The sequence below is a fragment of the Haliotis cracherodii genome, unplaced genomic scaffold (assembly GCF_022045235.1).
Source record: "Haliotis cracherodii isolate W230 unplaced genomic scaffold, xgHalCrac1.p SCAF_17, whole genome shotgun sequence".
Lineage (NCBI taxonomy): Eukaryota > Metazoa > Mollusca > Gastropoda > Lepetellida > Haliotidae > Haliotis > Haliotis cracherodii.
In genome coordinates, this window is record NW_027266272.1 from 8,079,667 (window position 1) to 8,106,879 (window position 27,213).

At 42.5% G+C, this 27,213-nt stretch overlaps 1 protein-coding gene across 1 annotated transcript in view; it reads left to right on the forward strand.

Annotated features, from left to right (window-relative positions):
- The first annotated feature begins 10,618 nt into the window (after window positions 1-10,618).
- The window catches only part of LOC139464316 (uncharacterized), an 83,735-nt gene continuing 67,140 nt past the window's right edge, over window positions 10,619-27,213 (forward strand). Inside the window, exon 1 of the mRNA XM_071245836.1 lies at window positions 10,619-10,854. Within this exon, the coding sequence (XP_071101937.1) occupies window positions 10,767-10,854 (88 nt within the window). The 5' untranslated portion in view covers window positions 10,619-10,766. The remainder of the gene's footprint in view (window positions 10,855-27,213) is intronic.

A 27,213-nucleotide genomic window follows, 5' to 3' on the forward strand; every position in this document is an offset into this window, starting at 1 on the left:
GCAATATTCCTGTTAGATGACGGCGGTCTGTAAATAATCGAGCCTGGACCAGACAATCCAGTGATTTACATCATGAGCATCGATCCACGCAATTGGGTTACGATGGCATGCATCAACCAAGTCAGCGAGCCTGACCACCCGATCCCGTTAGTCGCCTCTTACGACAACTATAGTCGCCTTTTAAAGCAAACATGCGTTGCTGAAGACCTTTTCTACCCCGGATCTTCACGGGTCGTGTTTGTATGTGTGTATTATGTATGTGTGTGTATTATGTGTGTGTTTGCGAGTGCGTCTGCGGGCGTTCGCATGAACATGTGTGTGCATACAACCATCACATGGGCCGATATTCGATCCACTAAGAGTTCTTTGCGTTTTATATCTACAGAGACAGACACATGGAGGGCCAAATGGCCAAATGTTAAGAAGTACATGTTAATGCTTTCTGCTTTCATACCCTTCAACAAAACATATTATACATCCCAGACTTAACTAACGAGAAACGTTGTGATCCAGGAAGAGCGTGTCCTGTTACGAACGCACCCACACACACTGCCACACTTACACAATCACATACACTGAAACATACACACACACTTACACACAGACATACACACAAACTCTCTCTCTCTCTCTCACACACACACACACACACACACACACACACACACACACACACACACACACACACACACACACACACACACACACACACAAATAATAGGGCCGAACCGGGATTCGAACCTACAGTCATAGGTTTCTGGCGTGTCCAAGGCGCGCAACTCTGCACAGCGAATTGCGGCGCCTTAGACGACTGGGCCACCCGTGCCCCCTCATCAGCAGAGAAGTGAAGCACCTCAACCAAGGATAGAAATAATTTAAGACCTTATCTTAAGCAATGTATTACTACAGTATTGCTATTGTGCCTCGTCACTGTATGAATCAGGACACATGGATTCATGTGGATGCCAAGCAAGGTACATAGCGGTAGTGCGCGAAAGGAAATGTCGACTTTGGATCCTGGGATATTTAGAGCGTTAATGACGACTTGCTTCGACGCCTTCTTTTAGCAATATTCATGCATATCATCGCAAGCTGTAAAAGTTAATAATCGTGTCTGGGTGAGGTTGTTTGTTGGTTGGTTTGTTGTTTAACGCTGCAATCAGCAATATTCCAGCTATATGACGGCGGTCTGTAAATAATCGAGTCTGGACCAGACAATCCAGTGATTGACATCATGAGCAACGATCCGTGCAATTGGGATCGATGACATGTATCAGCAAGCCTGACCACCTGATCCCGTTAGTCGCCTTTTACGACATGCATAGTCGCCTTTTACGGCAAGCATGGGTTGCTGAAGACCTATTCTACCCCGGATCTTTAGTCTGGACCAGGCAAACCAGAGCAACAATGAGTCCATTCACAGTGTCTGACCACCCGATCGACTTTTTGCGACTCATTCGACGATAAGTAGTGTGATGAAAACCTCTTGCCCAGGTGGATCAAATAAGGTGGAGACTGATCCCGAGGAGAATACTATAAGTGGTAGCAGTACCACTCGGGGTGGATGTTGTTTCATGCGTCCCGCAATAGGTTTTATACCTCGAGTGTACCACGAGCCGGGTGAGAGGGGTTTAAAATCAAACGAGGAAAGCATAAAACCACATGTACCCCGAGTGATCGGGTACAACGAATTTATCTTGACGACATGTTTCAATTTGACATTGTAAAATAATTATAGTAAATTGAAATCTGATAGAAAATATATGTTGAGCTGAGGTTAACTTGTGCTGTGTCACGTGACTTAAATTGACTTTGAAGCAAACAGTATCTGGCACTATTACCAACAGGCGGGCAGGGCTACAGACAAAATTGGACGCGGACAAAACATCACGAAAGAAAACTGAATCTGCAATCTTTGTAATTTGAATATGTTTGAAGATGAGTTTCACGTTATTTTAAAATGCCCATTGTAGGATGACATAACACTGGTGACACAGTCGTCTAAGGCGCCGCGATTCGCTGTGCAGACTTGCGTCCCTTGAGTACGCCAGAAACCTATGACTGTAGGTTCGAATCCCGGTTCTAGGTTTGTCAGCACCATACCCGTGCTCGTGGGTTTCCCCGAAGTAGTAAACGTCTGAGACCTGCATCACTTCGGGCTTTCCTCCCACCTTAAGCTGACACGCCGTGATATAACTGGGATACTGTTAAAAGCGGCGTTAAACCCAACTCAGTCACTCCCTATTGAGGTGGTATAGTGAAAACAATCTTTTAACGTAATGGACAAAGAGCAAACACATCTAAAATTGCTCAAGTTCATTAACACGTCACACTAATAGCGTGTGTGCACGTGACCACCCCAAGACAAGCAAACACTCTCCGGTGCACAGAAAAGTCAGTCGTCTGATGACGTAACGCCATTCTTCTTGGAGGGCCTGGATCACTTCTTCTCAGGTTGGCTGTCGCACACGACGATCCATGACACCCGAGAGGTGCTCTTTGGGGGACATGCCTTGGGAGCGTGCAGACCACGGCAACACGTGGGCGTTGTTGGCAAGGAAGTTCTGTACGACTCGGGCTGTATGGGTGATCAAATTTCCGTTCACGATGTTGTCTCCTAACCACAAATTCCACCCCACACCATAACACCTCCTCCTCCTTCAGCACGACCCCTGGGGCCGGTGTGTGTGTGTGTGTGTGTGGGGGGGGGGGGTTACTCGATACTCGGTGAGAGGAAGCGTGGGTTGGGTGTGACTGGCGCGGGATTGTACACCAATATTATTGTCATATCAACAGAAGGATAGATTAGGAGGATCACATGTCTCTCAAATGTATTGTCACTGATGTTATAAGCAAACTATTAATTTGAAATTATCCCCACCTTCTCAAATTATGCGTATGTACGAATGGATATTGGCTATTTCTATTTCTAGTATCGTCATTATAGTAATAGTGCGCAGTTACAGAAATGTCAGAGTACCTGTGGCATTCACGCTGCTCAGTCAGAATACTGTTAAATTCTGTTTGGCGACATCGCAGGCAACCATTGACGGTCATAACGCATTAAGAACTGTTGGGCAATATGAATGGTTGTACGCGATATGGTCCAACAGCTCCAAGGGGGCTTTATGGAACGTGGCCCAGGGCTATTTCAGGGCTTTTTCAGGGCTATTTCAGGGCTATTCCAGTGCTATTTCAGGGCTATCTCAGGGCTATTCCAGGGCTATTTCAGGGCTATTTCAGGGCTATTCCAGTGCTATTTCAGTGCTATCTCAGGGCTATTCCAGGGCTATTCCAGGGCTATTCCAGGGCTATTCCAGGGCTATTTCAGGGCTATTCCAGTGCTATTTCAGTGCTATCTCAGGGCTATTCCAGGGCTATTCCAGGGCTATTCCAGGGCTATTCCAGGGCTATTTCGGGGCTATTTCAGTGCTATTTCAGGGCTATTCCAGTGCTATTTCAGGGCTATTCCAGGGCTATTTCGGGGCTATTCCAGGGCTATTCCAAGGCTATTCCAGGGCTATTCCAGGGCTATTCCAGGGCTATTCCAGTGCTATTCCAGGGCTATTCCAGGGCTTTTCCAGGGCTATTCCAGGGCTATTTCGGGGCTATTCCAGGGATATTTCAATAGGGCAGTTGGGAATCTCCAAATACAATATGTGCAAATGAAGTGTGGTAACCAAGTAGGTATCAATAAATTAAATTAAATTAAACCAACTCTCGGTTACCCCTACTGGGGCTGTCAGTCCAGATTTGAAGAGGTCATTATACGACGATGTCGTATTGGCCACAGCAGATACACCCACGAATATTTATTGAAAGGTGAGGATCCTCCATTCTGAATCCATTGTGATGAAAGAATCATAGTCAAGCATGTCCTGCTTGACTGTATTGATCTTTCCATCACAAGGGATAAGTATTTCAAAATTACATCCATCAAGGATCTTTTTAGTCAAATAAGTACTCATTTAATCATCGGTTTTATAAAAGAAATAGAATTAATAAATAAAATTTGATTATAATATATACAGCATAAAGTATGGGATTTTTAATTTGGTAGAATGAATTCATAACTGAGATTGTTAGTGGCTGTAGCTCCACATGGGGTTGAAGTGTAGAAAAACAATTGTCCCCCTGAGAGGGTACGTAAGTCCGGTATCATTGAAAGTATTTTTTCATTTCTTTGTGATTTTAATCGTTGTAATTTTGTTGATTTTAACTGTTTGGCTAATCTTTCTGATCCTCGTCAGTGGCCAGGGGGGTGGCGTAACTCCTGCTGGGGTACCATGTAGGTAGCAGAAGTACCGTAAGTCCCCCTGGTATGGTGGCCTAACTTTGGTAGCTAGGGATATACATCGCGTTTTTATAATGTGTCGTTTGTTATAATCTGATCATTTTATTGTTCTAAAACTAGTTTTACAACTATAATCTGTGATATATTGCTGGTTGTTGTGCTGTCCTACGATGACAGTTTTTTATATATATAATATAAATGCATAACTTGTTCAAGTCACGATATGGCTGAAATATTACCGATGCGACTTTAAATATTAACTCACTCACTCACTCACTCACTGAATACAATATGTGTTATTCAACTGCTAGTGGGTGTCGCCCAACAGATCTCAAAGCGTTGTGGCCTTGTCAATGGTTGTCTGCGATGTCGTCCAACAGTTCTTAATTCTCTGTGACCTTGTCAATGGTTGTCTGCGATGTCGCCCAACTGTTCTTAATGCATTGTGGCCTTGTCAATGGTTGTCGGCGATGTCGCCCAACAGTTCTAAATTCACTGTGACATTGTCAATGGTTGTCTGCGATGTCGCCCAACTGTTCTTAGTTCACTGTGACATTGTCAATGGTTGTCGGCGATGTCGTCCAACAGTTCTAAATTCACTGTGACATTGTCAATGGTTGTTGGCGATGTCGTCCAACAGTTCTTAATTCTCTGTGACATTGTCAATGGTTGTCGGCGATGTCGTACAACAGTTCTTAATGCGTTGGGGCCTTGTCAATGGTTGTCTGTGATGTCGTCCAACTGTTCTTAATGCATTATGGCCTTGTCAATGGTTGTCTGCGATGTCGCCCAACAGTTCTTAATTCACTGTGACATTGTCAATGGTTGTCGGCGATGTCGCCCAACTGTTCTTAATGCATTGTGGCCTTGTCAATGGTTGTCGGCGATGTCATCCAACAGTCCTTAATTCTCTGTGACATTGTCAATGATTGTCTGCCATGTCGTCCAACAGTCCTTAATTTTCTGTGACATTGTCAATGATTGTCTGCCATGTCGTCTAACAGTCCTTAATTCTCTGTGGCCTTGTCAATGGTTGTATGTGATGTCGTCCAAGAGGTCTCAAGAACGTTTTGTTGTAGTTCTGTTTGTGTAATTCGAGTAAATCCAAGCAGACAGTCAAATGAACGCAAGAAATGGCACAGGAACCTTGACATTTCTAGAACAGCGCACTCTTACAATAATGATGACACAAGATAGCGAATTAGCCAATATTCATTTGTACATACGCCTTGCTTAGGGAGGCGATAATAATTCAAATCAAATGATGAATACTCATACACCAATGGCATTACAATGTGACACAAGCGTTCTTGTTTCAAACGGATACAGTGTATCCTTTTCAATAGGGTAAGGATCAACAGGGTGTATAAGTGATATAATGTGATTTTACTAAGAAACAAAGTGGCCATATAATGACTTCAATAAGATATGCTGGGACTGCCTTTTGACCACAGCAAAGCATCACTTTTAAATTTGGGATTTACGCTAGCTTTATGATCGCATGTTAAACTCGGCTCAGGGAGTCACTGAATTTGATTTTTATTTCAACGGTTTGTGGGAGGCTGCGATGTCGCACAACAGTTCTTCATGCGTTGTGTCCTTGTCAGTGGTGTGTGTGTGTGTGTGTGTGTGTGTGTGTGTGTGTGTGTGTGTGTGTGTGTGTGTGTGTGTGTGTGTGTGTGTGTGTGTATGCGCGTGTGTGTGTGTGTGTACCTGTCAGTGTGTGTGGCGGGGGCGTTGGATCATGAGAGGGGGGATGGTGGATGGGGGGTAGGTGGTAGGGTGGGGGACATGATGGGTATTCAGATATATATGCGTAGATGAATATATATTTTGGAGGGCTCCTGCTGTGGACAGAACTCTAACAAATCATAGGCTATCCGCCAATGGTATCTCATAGCACTATACTATCGACATAAGTCCGAACTAGTACAAGCAGCCACACACACATACACCCACGCGCGCACGCACACGCGTGAATGCACGTCGCTGTATAAGTGCAATAATCTTGACCGCGACGTTAAACCCCATTTCACCTCACCACACCTCTCATCGAGATTTACTGATTGCTTCGGATTCAGTATTAGGACACGGCTGGCGCTGTAGTCTAAGGCATTCATGTCGCCCTGATTATAATCCGTGGTCTGTTTCATTGAAGTGAGGGAGTGAGTTGGCTTTATCGCCGCTTTGAACAAACATCATTTAAGTTATATCACAGTGAGTCAGCTGACGTTTACCACTATGGTACTGATATCAGGGAGAACCGGGGTTCTCTCTCTCTCTTCCCCCCCCCCCCCCCCCCCTCTCTCTCTCTCTCTCTCTATATATATATATATATATATGTGTGTGTCAAGGGACGCATGTACATACACAATCACATAAGCACATAAGCACCTTAAAAATCCCCCCCCCCCCCTCTCTCTCTCTCTCTCTAAACATATATATATGTATATATAATCCTTCCTACGGTGCTTTGTACAAATGACTCCTCTGTGTCCATGAGTTAGAAACTTGACCCAGACAATCATAGCTCGAGTGAAACTCAGGCAAGATCCGTAAAGGTAATGACCAATGTTCTGACCAACGCGGTTGCTATTTTTAATCTTTACTTAAAGAGGGAATGCATTCTTGATTACAGGAATTCCGTTCAGAGAGCAATCAAATCTGCTTTCAGGGCCCAATGAAAGGTATAAATCTTATCTGAATTGGATTGAATCACGAGATAGTATGTCAAACAAAGAAGAGACATTTGGCTAACGGATTTGAAGAAGCAGTCAATAAAGACATTATTTTCTGAGCTGGGATCAGTTAAATAGTCCCCTTGACCTAGCACTGACACACTACAGGACTTCGAAGGTGTGACGACACATATTACTGACGTCTCAATGTAATTAGCACCGTTTAATACCAATGTCTTCACGACTTTCATAACCGCTTTCAATGAACTTCGAAGCACGAACATATTCCTCGTTTGTACCCGAGTGAGATTCATAGATAAAAACATCTTACGATGACAAAACTCCGCCCATATGTCCTCGATGGAGAGGAGAAGCTGCTCTGGACACGTTTTGGTGGGCACTCAAGCGATACAGGAATATTGATTTCATGGGTGCAGTGTGAATGAAACCATCCTACCATTCCTGCTCACTTCACCAGATGAGGTTTCAACTTTGTGTCCTTGTGATGATCAGGTGGTTGTAACTTCAACTGAGGTAGCTGGAAACACGTGACAAGATAAAGGGATCAGTCTATAGAGCGAACCAAGCTGGCAGGTCTGTCATCAGCTTGAGTTTATCAGAGCGACCGTTGGCTGCAAAGAGGGCGTTAAAAGCGTCAATAATGATTGTGTGAGTTGAGATTTAAGCCACGTCTAACCATATCCAAGCAACATCACGGCTGGGGACACAAGTGGACTTGGCATGTTGCCCCCACGTAAGGAATCGAACCCAGAAAACTTCAGCGTGACGATGTAAATAAATACATTTAGCTAGATCTATAGACAGGGGGCATATACGCGCCATGGTGACTGGAAACGAGCTTCATGTAGAACAGTAAAACACGTTTTAGAACGAACACGCTTATAACGAACTTACCGATATAACGAACTTATTGTTTAGGCCCCGGTCATTTGTTGTATATATGCTGTATACAGGCTTGTAACGAACTAAATGTGAATTACTTTATTGTCCTATATCTGTCAGTAACCCTTGTGTATATCTGTACAATTCCTTTCTCTTTGTTATTCTATCTACATTTCTTGTATTGATCTTGCGCTATCATTTTTGCATATACACGTCTGTAGGGTAACAGACGGATATAGTTACACATTTGTTAGGTAACTGACGGATATAGATACACATGTGTAGGGTAACTGACGGATATAGTTACACATCTGTAGGGTAACTGACGGATATAGTTACACATCTGTAGGGTAACTGACAGATATATATATACATCTGTAGGGTAACTGACGGATATAGATACACTTCTGTAGGGTAACTGACGAATGTAGATACACATCTGTAGGGTAACTGACGAATATAGATACACATCTGTAGGGTAACTGACGGATATAGATACACATCTGTAGGGTAACTGACGGATATAGATACACATCTGTAGGGTAACTGACGGATATAGATACACATCTGGAGGGTAACTGAAAGATATAGATACACGTCTGTAAGGTAACTGAAGGTTTGTTTGTTTGCTTGTTTGTTGTTTAACGCCGCACTCTTAAATATTCCAGGCGTATATTGCGGAGGTTTGTAAATGAACGAGTCTATACCACACAAGCTAGTGATTGACATCATGAACATCGATCTACACAATTGGGATACGACTGACCACCTGATCTAGTTGGTCCGCTCTTTCGACATGCATGGGTTTCTGAAGACCAATTCTAACCCGGATCTTCACGTGTCGGTAACTGAAGTACAGAGACACCTGTAGGTAACTGATGGGCGGGTACAAATACCCAACAGGGTGCTGCTGTTCAAAGCGAACTTAGCGCTAAGGTGATCATACCCCCATTCCTTAACATAGTGAGTGAGTGAGTATGGTTTTACGCCGCTTTGGGCAATATTCCAGCAATATCCAGAAATATCAAAAAATGGGCTTCACACATTGAACCCATGTCGGGAATCGAACCCGGGTCTTCGACGTGACGAGCGAACGCTTTAACTACTCGGCTACCCGACTGCCCACCTTAACATAGACGTACGACAGTCGTAGCGCAAAGGTTGTTTTGTACAACGGCATCCTGTTGCGTAACTATGCGATCAGGTTTTTGAATGGCATTTAGATGTGATACTCATAAGGAAGAGAATTTATTGATGTCAACTTCTTTATTATGAGGAAACACAACTTTTTCAGTTGTCCATAACCATCAGCGCTAATTACTGTCAAGTGTTGGCTTCCGTTATCATTTGCTAATCACCTATCAGCGACAATTATCTGTTGGCTTCCCTTGTTCGTTTCCACCTTTTGTTATCCTATTACTTTTGTTGTCCTTACATGGACATATATATGCTCTCTGCCTCATGGCATTCATTCACCCGATGAAGGAGTAAGCGTGTACCTCGAAACGTGTTTTCTCATGATAAAGAAGTTGACATCCATAAATTCTCTTCCGTATATACTATAGATAACAGGATCGCCATGGTGAAAATCGAACATAACCGGGTCTTTGCTCGAAGACGTTAACGCCACCTCTGTCAGAATTACCTCGTCGAGACCGCCATGGTGAAAATCGAACCGAACCGGGTCTTTGCTCGTAGACGTTAACTCCGCCTCTGTTAGAATTACCTCGTCGAGACCGCCATGGTGAAAATCGAACCGAACCGGGTCTTTGCTCGTAGACGTTAACGCCGCCTCTGTTAGAATTACCTCGTCGAGACCCTCACATCAATAATCAGTTCTACAATCAACAATGATTTCATGTAGCCACTAATTTGTTAACATTACGACAGAGCAATCTTTACTATGGAGTTGCTGAAGTACGTCGTGTGCGCTGTACCAGGACGTAACGCTTGTCTGGATAACAGCACAGGAAACCTCGACCTATGTTCCAATCGAACCATGACTCGTGGATCCGAAATTATGTTAATGCGGACCCCATTGCCATGAAACAAACTGTTCGGGCAGTGTTGAGGTGAACCTCTACATAAATTCTGCTTCGTACTTGTAAGTCTCCAGTGTCGACTCCCAGTTTCTCATGGCTCGGTATGACCCTGGTTAGCGCGATTTCACTGTAATTCGGTTAAACCAGGAAGCCGTTCTCTGACTGTTCTACATGCAATCATTGCTCCACCCATTTAATCTCCACCTCGAGCTAACTAGTTAAAGTAATCTACAGTCACGACGCGGCCATTAAACACCCTGGCAACACCGACTCTAAAAACTGCCCCCGAAAACGTGAGGAATAAAACTTAATTACTTTAGAATCAAAGTATCAAAGTTGTTTCAAATATGCACCGCGAGAGGTGCATCTGGGCGATGCTGTACATAGCCGGAGCACAATTAACCTTTTTCATCCACTCTTTGACATAAATCCTTTCTTCACGAAATTCAGGAAACTACTAAATACTTTTCCATTGACGATAAATCATCTGCCAGTTCCAACTGCAATCGGTTGCAGTAAGCCAGCTTCCCAACAATTTCAAATTGATCGCTTGTAAGAAACGATCACATTGTCAAAGGTGTGTCAAACATGACCGGAACTCCCTCCCACCCTCCCCCCTCCTCCCTCCCTCTCCCTCCCGACACCCACCTCCTCTTCACAAGGTAAGTGCACGTTCACTGCATGCTCGAGCGTCGGTGCGAATGGGGGCGTGGTACTGCACGTTACCTAGTGACGATAAGCCTACAGAGGCGCGCTGGCGAAGTACAGTATTTAACTAGATAGCGAGGGGCAGTCGTCCGCTTACTCGCCATATCGCCTGCTGGCTCCACGACATACAGCAAGGAGACAATGGAATTTGCACGGGACTCCCAACTCGTCTGTGTGTGTCTCTTGCTAATGTTTGGAGGAGTACTCGCAAAGTCTCTGACGTCATTAGGTAAGTTGGATTAATTATTTTATTAAATAAAAAATGTAGCTCTTTGATTTGTTGGGTTGAAAGTTTAACATTTTCTTTACGTGGTTAAATGGTTAAATGCTTTATATCTTGTGTGAGTTGCCTTTAATTACTTTAGAAGTAGCTTCGGTTGACAGGCAATGATGCTAATAAATTTATCTTTGCAACTACGTGTGAAGGTACAGTTAATATTGTTTCAGGATTGATGTGATCTTTTAGCCATGCGTCCTACTTTAGCGTCAAGTTACTTTTTTACAATATTAATATAATTAGACTCTGCGTGATCAGAACCGGAATAAATCCGTCAGATCGATTCTAGTAAGAAGTTTGAAATAATATAACTTACAAAAATGCGAATAGACATTTATCTGCACTGTTAATCACAATTCCTTTCCCGTATCATAAGAACTAATCTGTGATAAGCTTGATTTTTTGTGAATTCAATATATTTATGCTTTTTGTGTTCTGTAATAGCAATGTTTAAGTTTTCAGTAGAAATAAAAGTTAATTAAGGTTGTGAGTTTTTACATTATTTAAAAGAAATTAATGTTTAATTGAACGATAATGAAAATAAAACTTTCGGCGACTAAATGTTAGAAGTGAAAACGTGACAATGAATGCCTCGTAAAATTATTAATTTTTTTATTATTCCAGTTATTATAAAGTGTGCATTCTAGGATACTATAAAATTGCATTTCACCTCTAAAGGCTTGGTGCGACAAGTTATGACCGATAACCATGGCTAGATACCAATAACTAACAGCCCAGGTGTGATCTGATGTCAATTTGTAATGACGGGCTTATCAATCAAGTTTTTTTTATGACTGTCAGGGGATGCTCCTACACGTAGACATGGACGTCTTTGTTCCGAGTGCACATTCAGTCAGCGTCTTTAGCATTCAGCAGCCACATGCAGGCTCGACCTCGGTCGCAACTCGCTGTGCAGAGTTGTGTCCCTTAGGCGTGCCAGAAACCTGTGATTGTTGGTTCAAATCTCAGAATAGCCAGGATAATGTTTCTAGGTTTGTCAGCACCGTACCAGTGCTTGTGGGTATAACAAGGCTTCTTAAGACGGATCAAACTCTCGGATCAAACTGACACGACCTAATGTGACTGGCACATTGTTCAAAGCGGCGTTAAACCCACCTCACTCACTCACTCACTCACTCGGCCTCCTTGTGAGTACGAGATGTATAGCGTCTCTGTCAGGGGCCTCTCAGATGAAACCTCTCAGGTTGTGTTATGAGTCGGAATTGGGAGAAACGGTCCTAAATGAAACACATTTTGATGAACCGGGTTTACGGGCGAAATGTCTTTTTAGCGTCGATTTAAAAAGGAATGTGTCTATATTGGAGGAGTCTGCTGAAACCCGGGATGAGAGGGGACGTTTTCGTTGAGACTGGTTTAGATGGGACGGGTTTATCTGAATCAGGTTCAGATGGAGCGGGTTAAGATGGGGCGGGTTTATATGAATCAGGTTCAGATGGGACGGGTCTATATGAATCAGGTTCAGATGGAGCGGGTTAAGATGGGGTGGGTTTATGTGAATCAGGTTCAGATGGGACGGGTTTATATGAATCAGGTTCAGATGGGACGGTTTAAGATGGGGTGGGTTTATATGAATCAGGTTCAGATGGAGCGGGTTAAGATGGGGTGGGTTTATATGAATCAGGCTCAGATGGACGGGTTTAGATGGGACGGGTTTATATGAATCAGGTTCAGATGGGCGGGTTAAGATGGGGTGGGTTTATATGAATCAGGTTCAGATGGGTGGGTTATGATTGGCGGGTTAAGATGGGGTGGGTTTATATGAATCAGGTTCAGATGGAGCGGGTTAAGATGGATGGGTTTATATGAATCAGGTTCAGATGGGACGGGTTAAGATGGGGTGGGTTTATATGAATCAGGTTCAGATGGGGCGGGTTAAGATGGGGTGGGTTTATATGAATCAGGTTCAGATGGAGCGGGTTAAGATGGGGTGGGTTTATATGAATCAGGTTCAGATGGGACGGGTTAAGATGGGGTGGGTTTATATGAATCAGGTTCAGATGGGGCGGGTTAAGATGGGGTGGGTTTATATGAATCAGGTTCAGATGGAGCGGGTTAAGATGGGATGGGTTTATATGAATCAGGTTCAGATGGGACGGGTTAAGATGGGATGGGTTTATATGAATCAGGTTCAGATGGGGCGGGTTAAGATGGGACGGGTTTATATGAATCAGGTTCAGATGGAGCGGGTTAAGATGGGGTGGGTTTATATGAATCAGGTTCAGATGGGGCGGGTTAAGATGGGGTGGGTTTATATGAATCAGGTTCAGATGGGGCGGGTTTATATGAATCAGGTTCAGATGGAGCGGGTTAAGATGGCGGCGGGTTCAGGTGAGACCGGTTTAGGTGGAACAGGTTTAGATATGAATCAAATTCAGATGGGTCGATGTAAGATGGAAAAAGTTTGAGTTTAGACGAAATGGGTCTGGATTAGGCGGGATTAGAGGAAACGTGTAAGGAGGGGAATGGTCAAGATGAAACCAGGTTAGAGGGCACATGTACAAATGAATCAGGCTAAGATATCACGGGTTAAGATGATATCCTATATGGACTAGTTGATGCAGGTGTCAGGCAGGAGGTCGAATCCAGGTACCCAGTAAATGTCCCACACCTTGTTTTTTTTCAGTGAAAAATCAAATCGATCCCACGTTAACTCCTTCCTAAATATACGAGTAGACATTGCCGCTGAACGTATAAAGCTGGACTCCCCGGGGAGTGTAGTCGCCCAGTAAATTATTGACACTGTACTCACATGTTTCTATTCTGCCAGATTTCAATGTGAACAATGGTTTTACGTAATTATCCTTATTTCGCGGCATTGTATATTACTTGTCATAACAAATTTTACAATTCTTAAACAATTCAACACAAACGTGCATCTGTGCAGCTCTAGATGTAAAGTGTCAGTTTGATCCAAGGTTCTTACAGTGTTATGGTGCCATTATTCCTCGTCAACTCGTCAACATCGGGACTTGCCGATCAGTGCCGACGAACAAACTCATTTAAGATACAATATCTCAACATGAGCACACAGTCACAAGATACATCCTAACAACAAACCTATCCGTTATAAAGATGGGTTTTTTTTAAAAAAAAACTGTTGAGGACCTTTAGTATATCGGAATAAAGGAATACTTATTCCTATTTCAGAATTAATAAAGAAAAAAAATATTTCAGGAATTCTTTGTCGTATTTGGGTTTTAGAAAAATAGAAATGAGACAAATTCAAACAATTTCTTTCAAAATGAAGGGTTACAATCATACAAGTACACGTCTCCGAGTTATCTGCCCTTATCGTTTACTTAAAATCCGAGCAAAAAATACCATACACGATTGTTTGAAAATGAGTCGGAAGGGAAGGAGAAATACACGTTTTACCCCCTCCCCCTTGGATGTTGTTTGTTACTCTGGATACGTTTTCCATTTTTAGAGGGACAGTTGGTATCTATTTAAATAAAAATAGGGGATAAAATAATATGTGTTGAACCTTAATGCATGTTTGCGTTGCTTTTAGATAGACATGGATGGTAGTTCGTACAAAGATATAGAAAGTGTTACCTAGTTTGGTATGCATAACTTCAGCAAATATTTCATGAAACGACGTTTGTTTGTGAAGATAAGTAACTGTATTTTGAATGAAAATGGAAGTTTAACATTTGACAGTTTTTCACAAATATTCTTTTCTGTTTCTCCCTGTATAGTGCAAACAACGGTGCATTAAGTGACGATTACATGCTTGCTATGATAGATGTAATACTTGACATTTTCCATCAGACCTACCGTATGCTATAATGGGATCTTAAATTGATCTCAAACGAGTTAATTGGGTAGATTTGCCGCCTCCATTGTAGATAACCGTTATATTTCGTGTCACTTTTCCTTGAATCAATCCAATCTGTGTGAGGCAACAACACGAATAACGCGCCTCTTCTCCCCGGGGATCAGCTGATCGGACGCTACGGGGTATGGATGTGCAGACACCGCATCGGGACATCGTAGACGATGTCGTGATAGGTGTACCGAGGTGCTGCGTCCCCTTAATGTCAGAAACACATTAACGTGTCTTATTCTTTATCCTTAATGGTGCTGCTGACTGTTTGTGAAACTACAAACATGTTTATGTAAAGTGTTTTACATAATCACGCACGAAATGGTCGCCACAAATGTAAAGGCCCCGAGATGGAGGCTGTAAGTGAGGAGTTCTTTCATAATCCGCAGTCGTTAATGTTGCAGTGTATCATAGCGTCTTGTAAACAAGAGTCTGAATAAAGCAAACCAGTGGTTGATAACATGAGCATACAAACCTTTATTTCACTCGGCTAAGGCTTATACAGCTGGACCCCGTTATCTCGAATCCCTTGGGACAAGAGAAATAGTTCGACTTATTCGTGGTTCGACATATCCGAGTCATGTTTTAAAACATATAGAGATGTTTAGAGAAGGGAGAAAGTAACGGAGAGAGGAAAGATAATTGAGTATTTTGTTTGTTTGTTGTTTGTTCAGCACTGGTCAAGTACCTAATCGATTAATTGACCAGACAATCCAGTAATTGATATTGCAAGCAACGATCCACGCCGTCGGTGACACACAATCAAGCAAGTCATCGAGTCTGACCACCCGATCCATTTTTGCAGCCTCTTACAGCCAGCATAGCTGCTTGGGGTCAAGTCTAACCCGAATCCCCATGGCTGTCCTCAAGAGGAATGGCGATACTCTGCACATACATATATGATTCAGGCGATTGACTAATGATGGTTATTTGACTCTCTCTTCATCTTATCTTAAATCATTGGAAGTTTGACTGAAACACCAAACGACTGACAGAAGTAATACCACAAACCCGTACCCTTGTCACAAACTTGTGGAATACAAAATCTCAATGGTTGACTATAGGGTAGCCAAGTGGTAAACATTGGTAAAAACGAGTCTAACCCGGCACCCGACACGGGGTGATGGCTAAGTGACATAGAGAGAGAAGGTTGTCTATTACTGTTATCTTAAGCCTATCGTTTCATAGTGATCGTCCAAAGAGACGTACCTTTAAGACGTCTACCTAAGACGACAACACGTATTGCACGGGGTTTTGCCAAGAGACAAAGATAACATCTGGGTAGAAGACAGGCCAAGACGGAATAAAACCTGCAAAACCCTTTCCATAGTCATAAGAAGTTGTTATCCATACAAAACGTGCCATGTATTCATGTTCTTCCAACTTTTAAATTCCTATCAAAAGTCGCTGAGTATATGAATTTGTGAGTATGGTTTTACGCCGCTTTGAGCAAAATTCCGACGATATCCTGAGCATACGTCCATGAACCACAATCAAATAGTAATCTTACCGGGTGTTCGGACCATTGGTGGCACCCGACACAAACACATGCAAAGGCAAGTCAATTGTTCACCTGAAAGGGGTAGTGGGGTAGTCTAGTGGTTAAAGCGTTCGCTCGTCACGCCGAAGACCCGGGTTCGATTACACACATATGTGGCCCATTTCTGGTGTCCCCTGCCGTGATATTGCTGGAATATTGCCCAAAGCGGTGTAAAACACTTCTCACTCACTCACCTTAAAAACAGGAGATGGTACCTGCATCGGACGTCACTTTTGTAACTGATGCGTCAAATTTGGAAATCCTCATGTCTACCATTAAACGTTTTGAAAGATACCGGTGAGTACAAAAACACATTTAGATAATACTGTACATAATAAAACCGAAAGCTATTGTATAACATTGTACGAAAGTTTCCTTGCCGTGACAAGTACCTGTTAAATCCTGAAACGCATAACCCGGGAGTAGGGCACAAGCAGTGATGTCAGGTCTGTCTCCGTTCACTAGCACTTGCCATGGGGTTGTCCTTAATGATCTCATTATCACGCACATGCTAGACATTCACCGCACATTGTCGTAAACCAAGTCAATATCACCGGACAGTGTCTACAACCTAATAGTATTGTCGGTGTCGTAAACCAAGTCAATATCACCGGACAGTGTCTACAACCTAAAAGTATTGTCGGTGTCGTAAACCTAGTCAATATCATTGGGCAATGATGTAAACCTATCAGTGTCACTGGAAATTATCGTAAATTTATCAATGTCACAGGGAATTCTCGTAAACATTGTCGATGTCTTTGGGAATTCTGGTAATCTTTGCGAATATCCTCGGGCATGGATGTAAACTTACCAATGTCTCTGGGAATTCTCGTAAACTTTGTCGACATCATTGGGAATTCTCGTAAACATTGTCGACATCACTGGGAATCCTTGTTATCCTTGTCAATATTATTGGTGTAAACTTCTCAATATCATTGGGAATTCCCATAAACCTTGTCAACGCACCAGGAATTTGTGTCTTCCTGTCAATATCATTGTGTGTTGCTGTCAACCTTCATAGTGTCAACTGACATTGTCGTAAACCTATTTAATATCATCGGTATTATGTCTCACCGTGTTAATATCAGCAATTAATTGACAGGACCCTTGACGCTAACACCGGTCTGTGTACCGCTGTGTTATGTGGTGGCACGAACGGTGTTAGTCACCGTTCTCAGCGATCGCTGATTGCGACTTTAACTCGTCTCTGGTGGGAGAAGCTTGTCGCTAATTACTTATAGCGTTGGGGGACAGTCGATGGAATGTTTCAAGCAAGGAAGCCACCGTCTTGCATTCTGGTTGCGCGCGATGAACAAATTATATTGTAGTATCTGTTTCATAACATATGCGGGAGTGGTTGGGAGTGTTTAGGAGAAGGTTATGTTTTACTGCATTTACGGGAACAGATTATATTTCTGTTAATTTGTTATATTTAAAAAGAAGCAAGGTCGGATATGAGGGACTACTATCACCGCACCCTGGCGATGTCAGGTAGTTGTGCGGTGAGGTGAAATGGGGTTTGACGTCGCGTCCAAGATTATTGCACTTATATAGCGACGTGTGTGTGTGTGGCTGCTTGTACTAGTCCGGACTGATGATACTATGCCGCAGTTTACCACGAATACCCCACACAGTATACTGACTCCGAGCCGACCAGTTATTGTTTTAGCCCCTTAATGCCAAGCGCCAGACAGGGTAACAACAAGTAACGTCTTTTGGGGTATCGAACCCCGTATCTTCCGCTCTCCCGGCGGACTCTCTACCACTAGACCACAGAGGCGGCCCCAGTTGTTGTTACATAACTGCAGTGTTAGATATTGGCACTAGTCATGTAGTCTTAACCAAACTGCCCAAACAAGGGTTCGATTCTCCATGTGGATACAATGTGTGAAGCCCATTTCTGTGATATTGCTAGATTTTGCTGGATATTGATAAAGCGGCGACAAAAAACAACTCACTCAACATGCAGGTTTCCTATTCATTTCTTGCAATTTCTTTACATAATGATGTTATTATCAACTAGTTTGGTGCTTCATGAGATAACAGGAACATCCCTCAGCGTGTATTTTCAGTGTTTCAGTTAAATATACCAGTAGGCACAAAAACGACCCCCATTATCCCAGAAGGGAGATGTTCCTGTGACCGGAATTATACCGGAGTGCACGGGTCAGCAACAAATCTATTGCCTAAATCTACTTCATATGGTGCTCATTGTATGGATAGTTTACCTACTTTTGTATAGATTTTACCAAATTCGAAACAAAGCCCCACTTTTATGTGGATTTTTTCCATTCGCGTTTAGTGAATAGAGTGTCTCTGTAGGTGAATTTGTTGCTGGAATTCTGCTCATGCGTGTGTATGTGGTTAATCTGTCAAGTTTATAATTAGCTGCCATTGTAGGTTTGATTCAAGTTGTTCAAGACCAACTTTCTTGTCTGCTCCTCAAACGCTTCAACCAATACGACACATGTACTGATATTCATGGGATGTCTGAACTGTGGAAATAGATTGATGGCTGCAAGCAACAGTAGAATACCCGACATGCATCAGTAGAATACCCGACATGCATCAGTTGAATACCCGACATGCATCAGTAGAATACACAACATGTATCAGTAGAATACCCGACATGTATCAGTAGAATACCCAACATACATCAGTAGAATACACAACATGTATCAGTAGAATACCCGACATGTATCAGTAGAATACCCGACATGTATCGGTAGAATACCCGACATGCATCAACAGAATACCCGACATGCATCAGTAGAATACCCGACATACATCAGTAAAATACCCAACATGCAACAGTAGAATACCCGACATGCATCAGTTGAATACCCGACATGCATCAGTAGAATACCAGACATGTATCAGTAGAATACCCGACATGCATCAGTAGAATACCCGACATGCATCAGTAGAATACCCGACATACATCAGTAAAATACCCAACATGCAACAGTAGAATACCCAACATGCAACAGTAGAATACCCGACATGCATCAGTAGAATACCCGACATACATCAGAAAAATACCCAACATGCAACAGTAGAATACCCAACATGCAACAGTAGAATACCCCAAATGCATCAGTAGAATACCCAACATGCAACAGAAGAATACCCAACATGCAACAGTACAATACCCGATATGCAACAGAACAATACCCAACATGCAACAGGGTAATAACCGACATGCAACATATTCATACCCAAGATGCAACAGCTTGACAGATTTACACATCAAGATACAGTGACGCACATGTGACGCACCTGATTTTAACGAATCGAGTATCTACCACCAGTTCCACACATTGAGATTAGATAACATCTCATCACAGCAGTTTATTTGTGTCGGAAGTCAAAGGCCCACTGAAAGCATGACATCACTGCAACCTGATGCTATCTTTGTATGTCAATGATGAAGCAATCGGACACTTTATCACCTGCTATCTCCTGTTCATGTCGAGGTTGGTTGTATTTACAGTAATGCTTGACATTTCAAGTGTAAAAGGGATTTCATTACAAGTAGACAACATGCGAATTTATTCTGTGTAATATTTGACATTAAGTTTAAAACAATCAATCTTGACATCGATTACTATCAACCATATTGTGTTCGTTTGTTAGTTTTTACATTGACGCGTGTGTGTATCAAGCTTATCTTTATATAAATGGGAGCTGAAATGGTATACCCTTAAAAATGGATTTGACCGAATAATTACGAAATTCATCAAAAGCTTCCTTGGCAGAATATAATCGCCGGAACACCACAAACACAAAGTCCAAAACAGGACTATGCTGCCGCATCAAAAAACATCCCCATCGAATAACCATTTCTTGTTTTTTTCATTTTTGGCCACCATCAAACATGCGTGTATAGTTTCTTTTACCATGCAGTTTTTTAATTGCTTCTGTGTCCAATTACAACCGGTGAGCCACGTGTAACTACCGATTATATGTCCCAAGAACATTATTTAATTAAATTAAATTTTATTTAAAGTCTAACGTCAAGGTGAGAAAACATCATATCACAGGGGCCGACACATCGTGATTCCGAGTTGCGAGTAGGTTATTCTAAATATACATACATATGCTACCCATAGTCATTTTCTGAGAAAATACAGAAAACAGTGTGTTTTCTGTATCTGAGTCCCGTTATCATGATGATCAGCTCAAGAAATCATTCGGGTCGACTCTAGTTCCGTGCGGGGCGGTCGGGTAGCCTAGTGGTTAAAGCGTTCGCTCGTCACGCTGAAGACCCGGGTTCGAATCCCGACATGGGTACAATGTGTGAAGCCCATTTCTGGTGTTCCCAGCCGTGATATTGCTGAATATTGCTAAAAGCGGCGTAAAACCTTACTCACTCACTCACTAGTTCCGTGCACGTGAATATCATATCGCAACCTTCTATATCAGTTCATATTATTTCCGTTTAATTTCGTCATTAAAGTGTATACAATTTTTAACCAAATAAAGACAGGACAGCAACTGACAGGGAGTTCATGCAATATATCCACACGCCAGTGGACAAGCAGTCCAAAGAGCGAGGCTAGCAAGCGCCAGGTGCTCAAGGAGAGTCCCGAAGTCACCAGGTTGTAAGTCAGCCAAGGGACAACAATGTTTACAGGTCTTTACAGTGTTGTCACTACCCCTAGTGTACAGGAGACACACCCTGTGCACCCGCTGGACGGACAGTCCGTTGAACTGTTTGATTGGCATATTATTGGCAGTTTGTTTCTGTAACGATGTCACATAATTATTTTTTTGTTTTAGAAGGAAAATGTGCACACCGATATTTACCCTTTAACCTCCATAAAAATAAACAAAACATATTGAAGTCAGTTCTGATAAATAAATAAATAAGACTTTTTTAATCATTAAGACAAAAGACAGCAGACAAAAATAATTAATATTGTTCACCGCAATAACGCACTGCAAGTCTGGCACAACCTATCATCAGCCAATCAGGAAAAAGTAGTCCGCTGCCGGCCTAATTTGTTTTGGGTCTTTGTAAACATTAACGCAAAATAAATTGCTTGGTTAACAAATCACTTAAAATTAATATATGACGTAGTGAATAAATGTTTACAACAATGAGTTCATATGACGCCACGTTGGTATAGGCTTCTTAGCAAACATTGGAACTGGCTAATCAGCTTGGTCCAGGAAGTATCATACGTCGTGTCAATGCTGAAAATACTCTCCCCCATATCTGTGTCCCGATTGGTTATATCAACAATTGTAAAACGAATGGAAATGTGTGCTGGAATCTGATTGGCTGAAATTCAAATAGGGATCCCGGAATCTTTCGTATTTTTTCTTGCGTATTAATACTTTTTGACAATTATCTGTAATATCTCAATCCCAAATTTTTGTTATACCAAGATTTACTTTAAATTCAGTAACTTAGCTGAGAACCGGGAAATGTTTGTACCAGACGCCATCTTGTTTTCTAGGGGACGAGTCAATATTCATCACGTGACAGGTCAATACTGATCATGTGACGAGTCAATATTCGAGTTCATTGTCAGTCACATGATTTGTATTGTTTCGTCACGTGGCATGGTTAACCAATGGACTGGCACAATTCTTAATATATGAATAACAATAATTATTATATATATTGCTCTCACGAATAGTCAATGATTGACGCGTGCGTGAAACATCATTATATATTATCCATAAGGGTACAATGATCGTGTGTATTAACCTTCCGATATTTGCACATGAGCATTTTAGCTATTCTTAATGATGAGCGGTCAGTTGAAACCACATTACGTCACAGTACTTCAGTTTGAGAAAAAATACGATATGATGTCAAACATTGCTTATGACGTCACAAGTTGATTACATTACGTCATCTGAACATCAGGGTGCCATCAGTGAAGATTCTCAGAAGGTTGGCAGTTCATGTGTCTTACCTTCATTTTGTCTCTGAAAATGTCAATGAGTAGCCAAGACGAGCACCGAGACGCGAAAGTACGGAGTTTATGTCCCCCGTGAATGAATGCTGTAAGTCCCCCGCCCAAGTCTCGGATATATAACAAAATTCATTAAGTCGGGTCATATAGTCCGTAGTTCGTTTGTTGTTATAGATATAGACATATACCGTATAATAATAATCCCGTTTTCGACGTTATAAGCGCCCCGCTCTAATAAGCGCCCAGTGAATAATCCCAATTAGCACCCCGCCCCCCTTCCGATTGATCAATGTACACAAGACTTATTTATTCGTGTATCATATGCACCCTTAATTATTGGACAATTAAATTCTGGAAAAATGTATCTGTCGTATATGAACAGTAAACTGTCAGCATAAACCACGAAATTTATCTTTCAACTCTGTTTTTTTTTCCACCAAAGTAATATTCAAATAAGGGCCCCCTCTTTCTAATTTTGAGAGCGCCATGGGCGCTTATTACGTCGAACACGGTAGATAGCAATCTTTCAAATTTTAGGCCTGTCCTTGACATTTATATAACCTATCCTCTCGAACAGGACTAAAGCTGTTTGTGTAGGTAATATGTAAGATATAAAAATGTGTGAACAAAACCCATGATCTCTCATGTTGGCATCTCGACTGCGCGAGTATAAAGAACATTGGGGCGATTTCCCATATGAGTATAATATGTGAAGCCAGTTTCTTGCGTTCTGATCCTTGATCCAGCTCGACTGTTTCTAACTCAACTCATTTATTCCGTACAACCGCTCTGTACTGTGACACTACAGGCCACGCATATCGTTTTTAAGCTTTAAATTTGAAATATGGCCACAAGGTCCCCCGGGAATAATTTGAAAGTATATAGGGTTCAAAACAATTGAATTTTTAGGATCATGTTAGACTTTTAATACATTTGCCGTCAAATGTCGGAAACTTTAGTCCGTTATATGTTCATTTTAGAGCGAAACTAAATTTGCTCCTGAAACAAACGATGAAATAAACTGTCGCGGGTCGGAGAACGTCAGACGCCATAATGGAAATTTAAATCTTAGGGATTCACACCAATCATTGGGCATGTGTTATTGTATTTGTCCATGACCGACAGCGGAGTTAGAATCGACAAAGCACCTTCGTACCAGTCAATAAAAATGAATTATTTGTCTTCACAGCTGGTTTATGCTAACTATCGACCCACTGCAAGAACTGAACAGTAAGTGATAAAAACACAATTGATGTCACCAAAAAGTGTTCTTAAACGTGTTCTTGCATTCGTGAGGGTTCGCCTCCTAGCGCTGAGTTATCGACTACAAACATGGCGATAACAACAGGTATTGGCATTTGAAACGAGCAGCTTATGGCCGCCATTAGCTTGACATGAAAGTGGAGAAAAAAGATAACAAACTTGGTGTTAGTCAGAAAGGAAGTGATTGTTATATTCGCCGGGGGCTACAATTAAAGGGCGGTTTTCTTCGCGTAACTGGGGCTCAGGCTCTTGGTCACGTGATAAGTAAATTTATGTGCTTTCGTATTTTTTTAGCTTGGCTAAGAAGGACTGTGTTGTAACTGTGCTCTGTGTATCTACAATCGTACGGATAACCATAGGAGTCGATAATTAGATTCAAGACGGTACATAGTTGGTGAGAGAACGGATTTTTTAATATATTTGGGGTTTGAGGATTGAGTTTGATGGGCGTCCTTGCACAAGGGACTTGGTAATTTACATTGAATGTGTGGGTGTATGAGTGTGTGAGTATGGTTTTGCGCCGTTTAAGGAATATTTCAGTAATCTCAAGGCGGGGGCAACCAGGAATGGGCTTCACTCATTGTACCCATGTGGGGAATCGAACCCGAGTCTTCGGCGTGAGGAGCGAACACTTTAACCACTAGGCTACAGCCGCCCTAGTGTGTGTGTGTGTGTGTATGTGTGTTTGTGTGAGAGAGAGAGAGAGAGCGAGCGCGCGTGTGTGTATGTGTATGTGCGTGTATGTGCGTGTGTGAGAGTGTGTGTGAGTGTGTGTATGTGAATGTGTGTGTGTGAGTGTGTGTATGTGAGTGAGTGTATGTGTATGTGAGTGTTTGTGTGAGTTTGAGTTTGTGAGTGTGAGTGTGTGCATGTGAATTAGTGTATGTGAGTGTGCGTGTGAGTGTGCGTGTGTGTGTATGTGACTGTGTGAGTGTGTGTGTGTGCGAGGGTGTGTGTATGTGACTGTGTGAGTGTGTGTATGTGAGTGATTGTATGTGTGAGTGTGCGTGTGAGTGTGCGAGGGTGTGTGTATGTGACTGTGAGTGTGTGTATGTGAGTGATTGTATATGTATGTGAGTGTGTGTGTGAGTGTGCGTGTGTGTGTGTGTGACTGTGAGTGTGTATGTGACTGTGTGAGTGATTGTATATGTATGTGAGTGTGTGTGTGCGTGTGTGTGTGTGACTGTGTGTGTGTATGTGACTGTGTGAGTGTGTGTGTGTGTATGTGAGTGATTGTATATGCATGTGAGTGTGTGTGTGAGTGTGCGTGTGTGTGTGTGTGACTGTGAGTGTGTATGTGACTGTGTGAGTGATTGTATATGTATGTGAGTGTGTGTGTGCGTGTGTGTGTGTGTGACTGTGTGTGTGTATGTGACTGTGTGAGTGAGTGATTGTATATGTATGTGAGTGTGCGTGTGCGTGTTCGCGTGTGTGTGTATGTGACTGTGTGAGTGTGAGGGGGTGTACGTGTAAGAAACGATGGCATGACGCTGTATTACCAGCATTGGCGTAAAAACAGAAAATGGAACTTTCCTATATTCTAGCTTGTTTGTTTGTTTGTTTGTTGTGGAACACCACACTCAGCGATAGTGCAGCTACATGACGGCCGTCTGTAAATAATCGACTCTGGACAAGATATTCCAGTGATTGATATCATGCGCATCAATCCACGCAATTGGGATACAAAGACATGCATCAACCACCCGATCCCGTTAGTCGCCTCTTACGACAAGCATAGTCGCCTTTTACGGCAAGCAGGGGATGCTGAAGTTCTATTCTACCACGGGTCGATATTCTAGTTGAAGTTTTTTCAATCAATATAAAGTTAAGCTTGTGATAAGCTTAATGGCATTGACTGGTTTATTTCTGAAAACAATGGACAATCAGTGAGTGAGTGAGTGAGTTGGGTTTAACGCCGCTTTTAACAGTATTCCGGTTAAATCATGGCGTGTCAGCTTACTGTGGAAGCAAAGACCGTAGAGATGCAGGTCTCAGACTATCATCACTTTGGTGAAACCAACGTGCACGAGTATGGTGCTGACAGACCTAGATATATAATCGGGGCGAACCGGGATTCGAACCACAATCAGGTTTCTGGCGTGCCCAAGGGACGTAACCCTGCACAACGTATTGCGGTGCCTTTGACGACTGGGCAACTGGTATAATCAGATTATCGGCATAAAATGTCGACTTCTGAACCGTTACAGCCGCTAGGCGGCGCTCGGGTATCGGGCCAGACGGTTCACAATAAACTGCCACTCATCTTCACGCACTACAAATATGACAAAATATGCCGGATCATGGTTATGGCATCTATGCTTAATGTTGGGTGAAAACGTACAGTCGGGCAGTCGCCGTATTGTTACTTAGCTGTGGTTAACGACGTTGCGGTCGACACTGTCTCCTTAATAACGCCACAGCGTGTGACGTAGCATTGTTACCACGTTGTTATTTCCAAGTAGGATGAAACGACCAATTATGGCACATTTCGAGACCGTATTCCGTTCGTATACAAGTTTCGGGGTCCCTTTTTCTGTGAACTTGTTTCGTGTAATAATTGGGCAGCACAAGTTTGTTTTTTGTTGGTTTTTTTATTAGTTTTTTTTGTTTAACGCCGCATTCAGCATTAGTCCAGCTATATAACGGCGGTCTGTAAATAATCGAGTCTGGATCAGAAAAGACATTGATTGACATCATGAGCATCTATCTACATTATTTGAATACGATAACATGCATCAGCCAGGTCAGCGAGCCTGATCACCCGATCACGTTAGCCGCCTCTTACGACAAGATTGGGTTGCTGAAGGTGAATTCTAACCCGGATCTTTACGGGTCCAGCGGCAAGCTGACTCAGCGGGATGAAGTCACTCGACGCGATGAAGACGATGCCACAATTATACCACTTTACATATTGGTAAAGACTAAACTTTGGTCCCAGAAATGAAAGTATGTTATTTAGAAATGCATAATAGTATTATATCAACACAATAAAAAGTATAATCCAAATGGAGCCCTGAATAAGGTTTAATTTCACGGAGTAACTAAATCTGCTAAGCTCTTATTTGCTGGAATTTCGGTAATCTTGTTGATGTGAACCATTATTTCTGTACACATGCCTCTACCACAAGCCAGTGAGCATGTGAGCCCTGCATATTCAGACGGACACTGGAGCTTAGGACATCTAGACTTGCCAAATCATTCTAGACTTTCCTTCCATTTATTTTCTATTGTCTTGGAGACAAGACCATATTGACCTTTCATAGACTCCATGCTTCAACGTTAACAAGCATACGGTGTTTGGGAGAGACTGAAAGTGACCTAGCGGTTGTCAGGGCGACGTCAGGTTCAAGTCCAAGTTAGCAAGAGAGGGTGGACGTGGGGTGAGATGAGCAGGGAAGGTGGTATTTGGCTGTTGCCAGTATGAAGTATTTTTGAACGTGTGGAGTATTATCACCAATATGTCCCTGTCTATCGCTGGGGCAGTGTGATGCCGACATGGACCAATGAACCTGCGTGTTAGACAGCATAGTTCTGATATGAACCTATGAACGCGCGTGTTAGACAGCATAGTTCTGATATGAACCTATGGACGCGCGTGTTAGACAACATGGCTCTGATATGAACCAATGAACGTGCGTGTTATACAACATGGTTCTCATAAGGACCAATGAACGTGCGTATTAGACTACATGGCTCTGATATGAACCAATGAACAGGCGTGTTATACATCA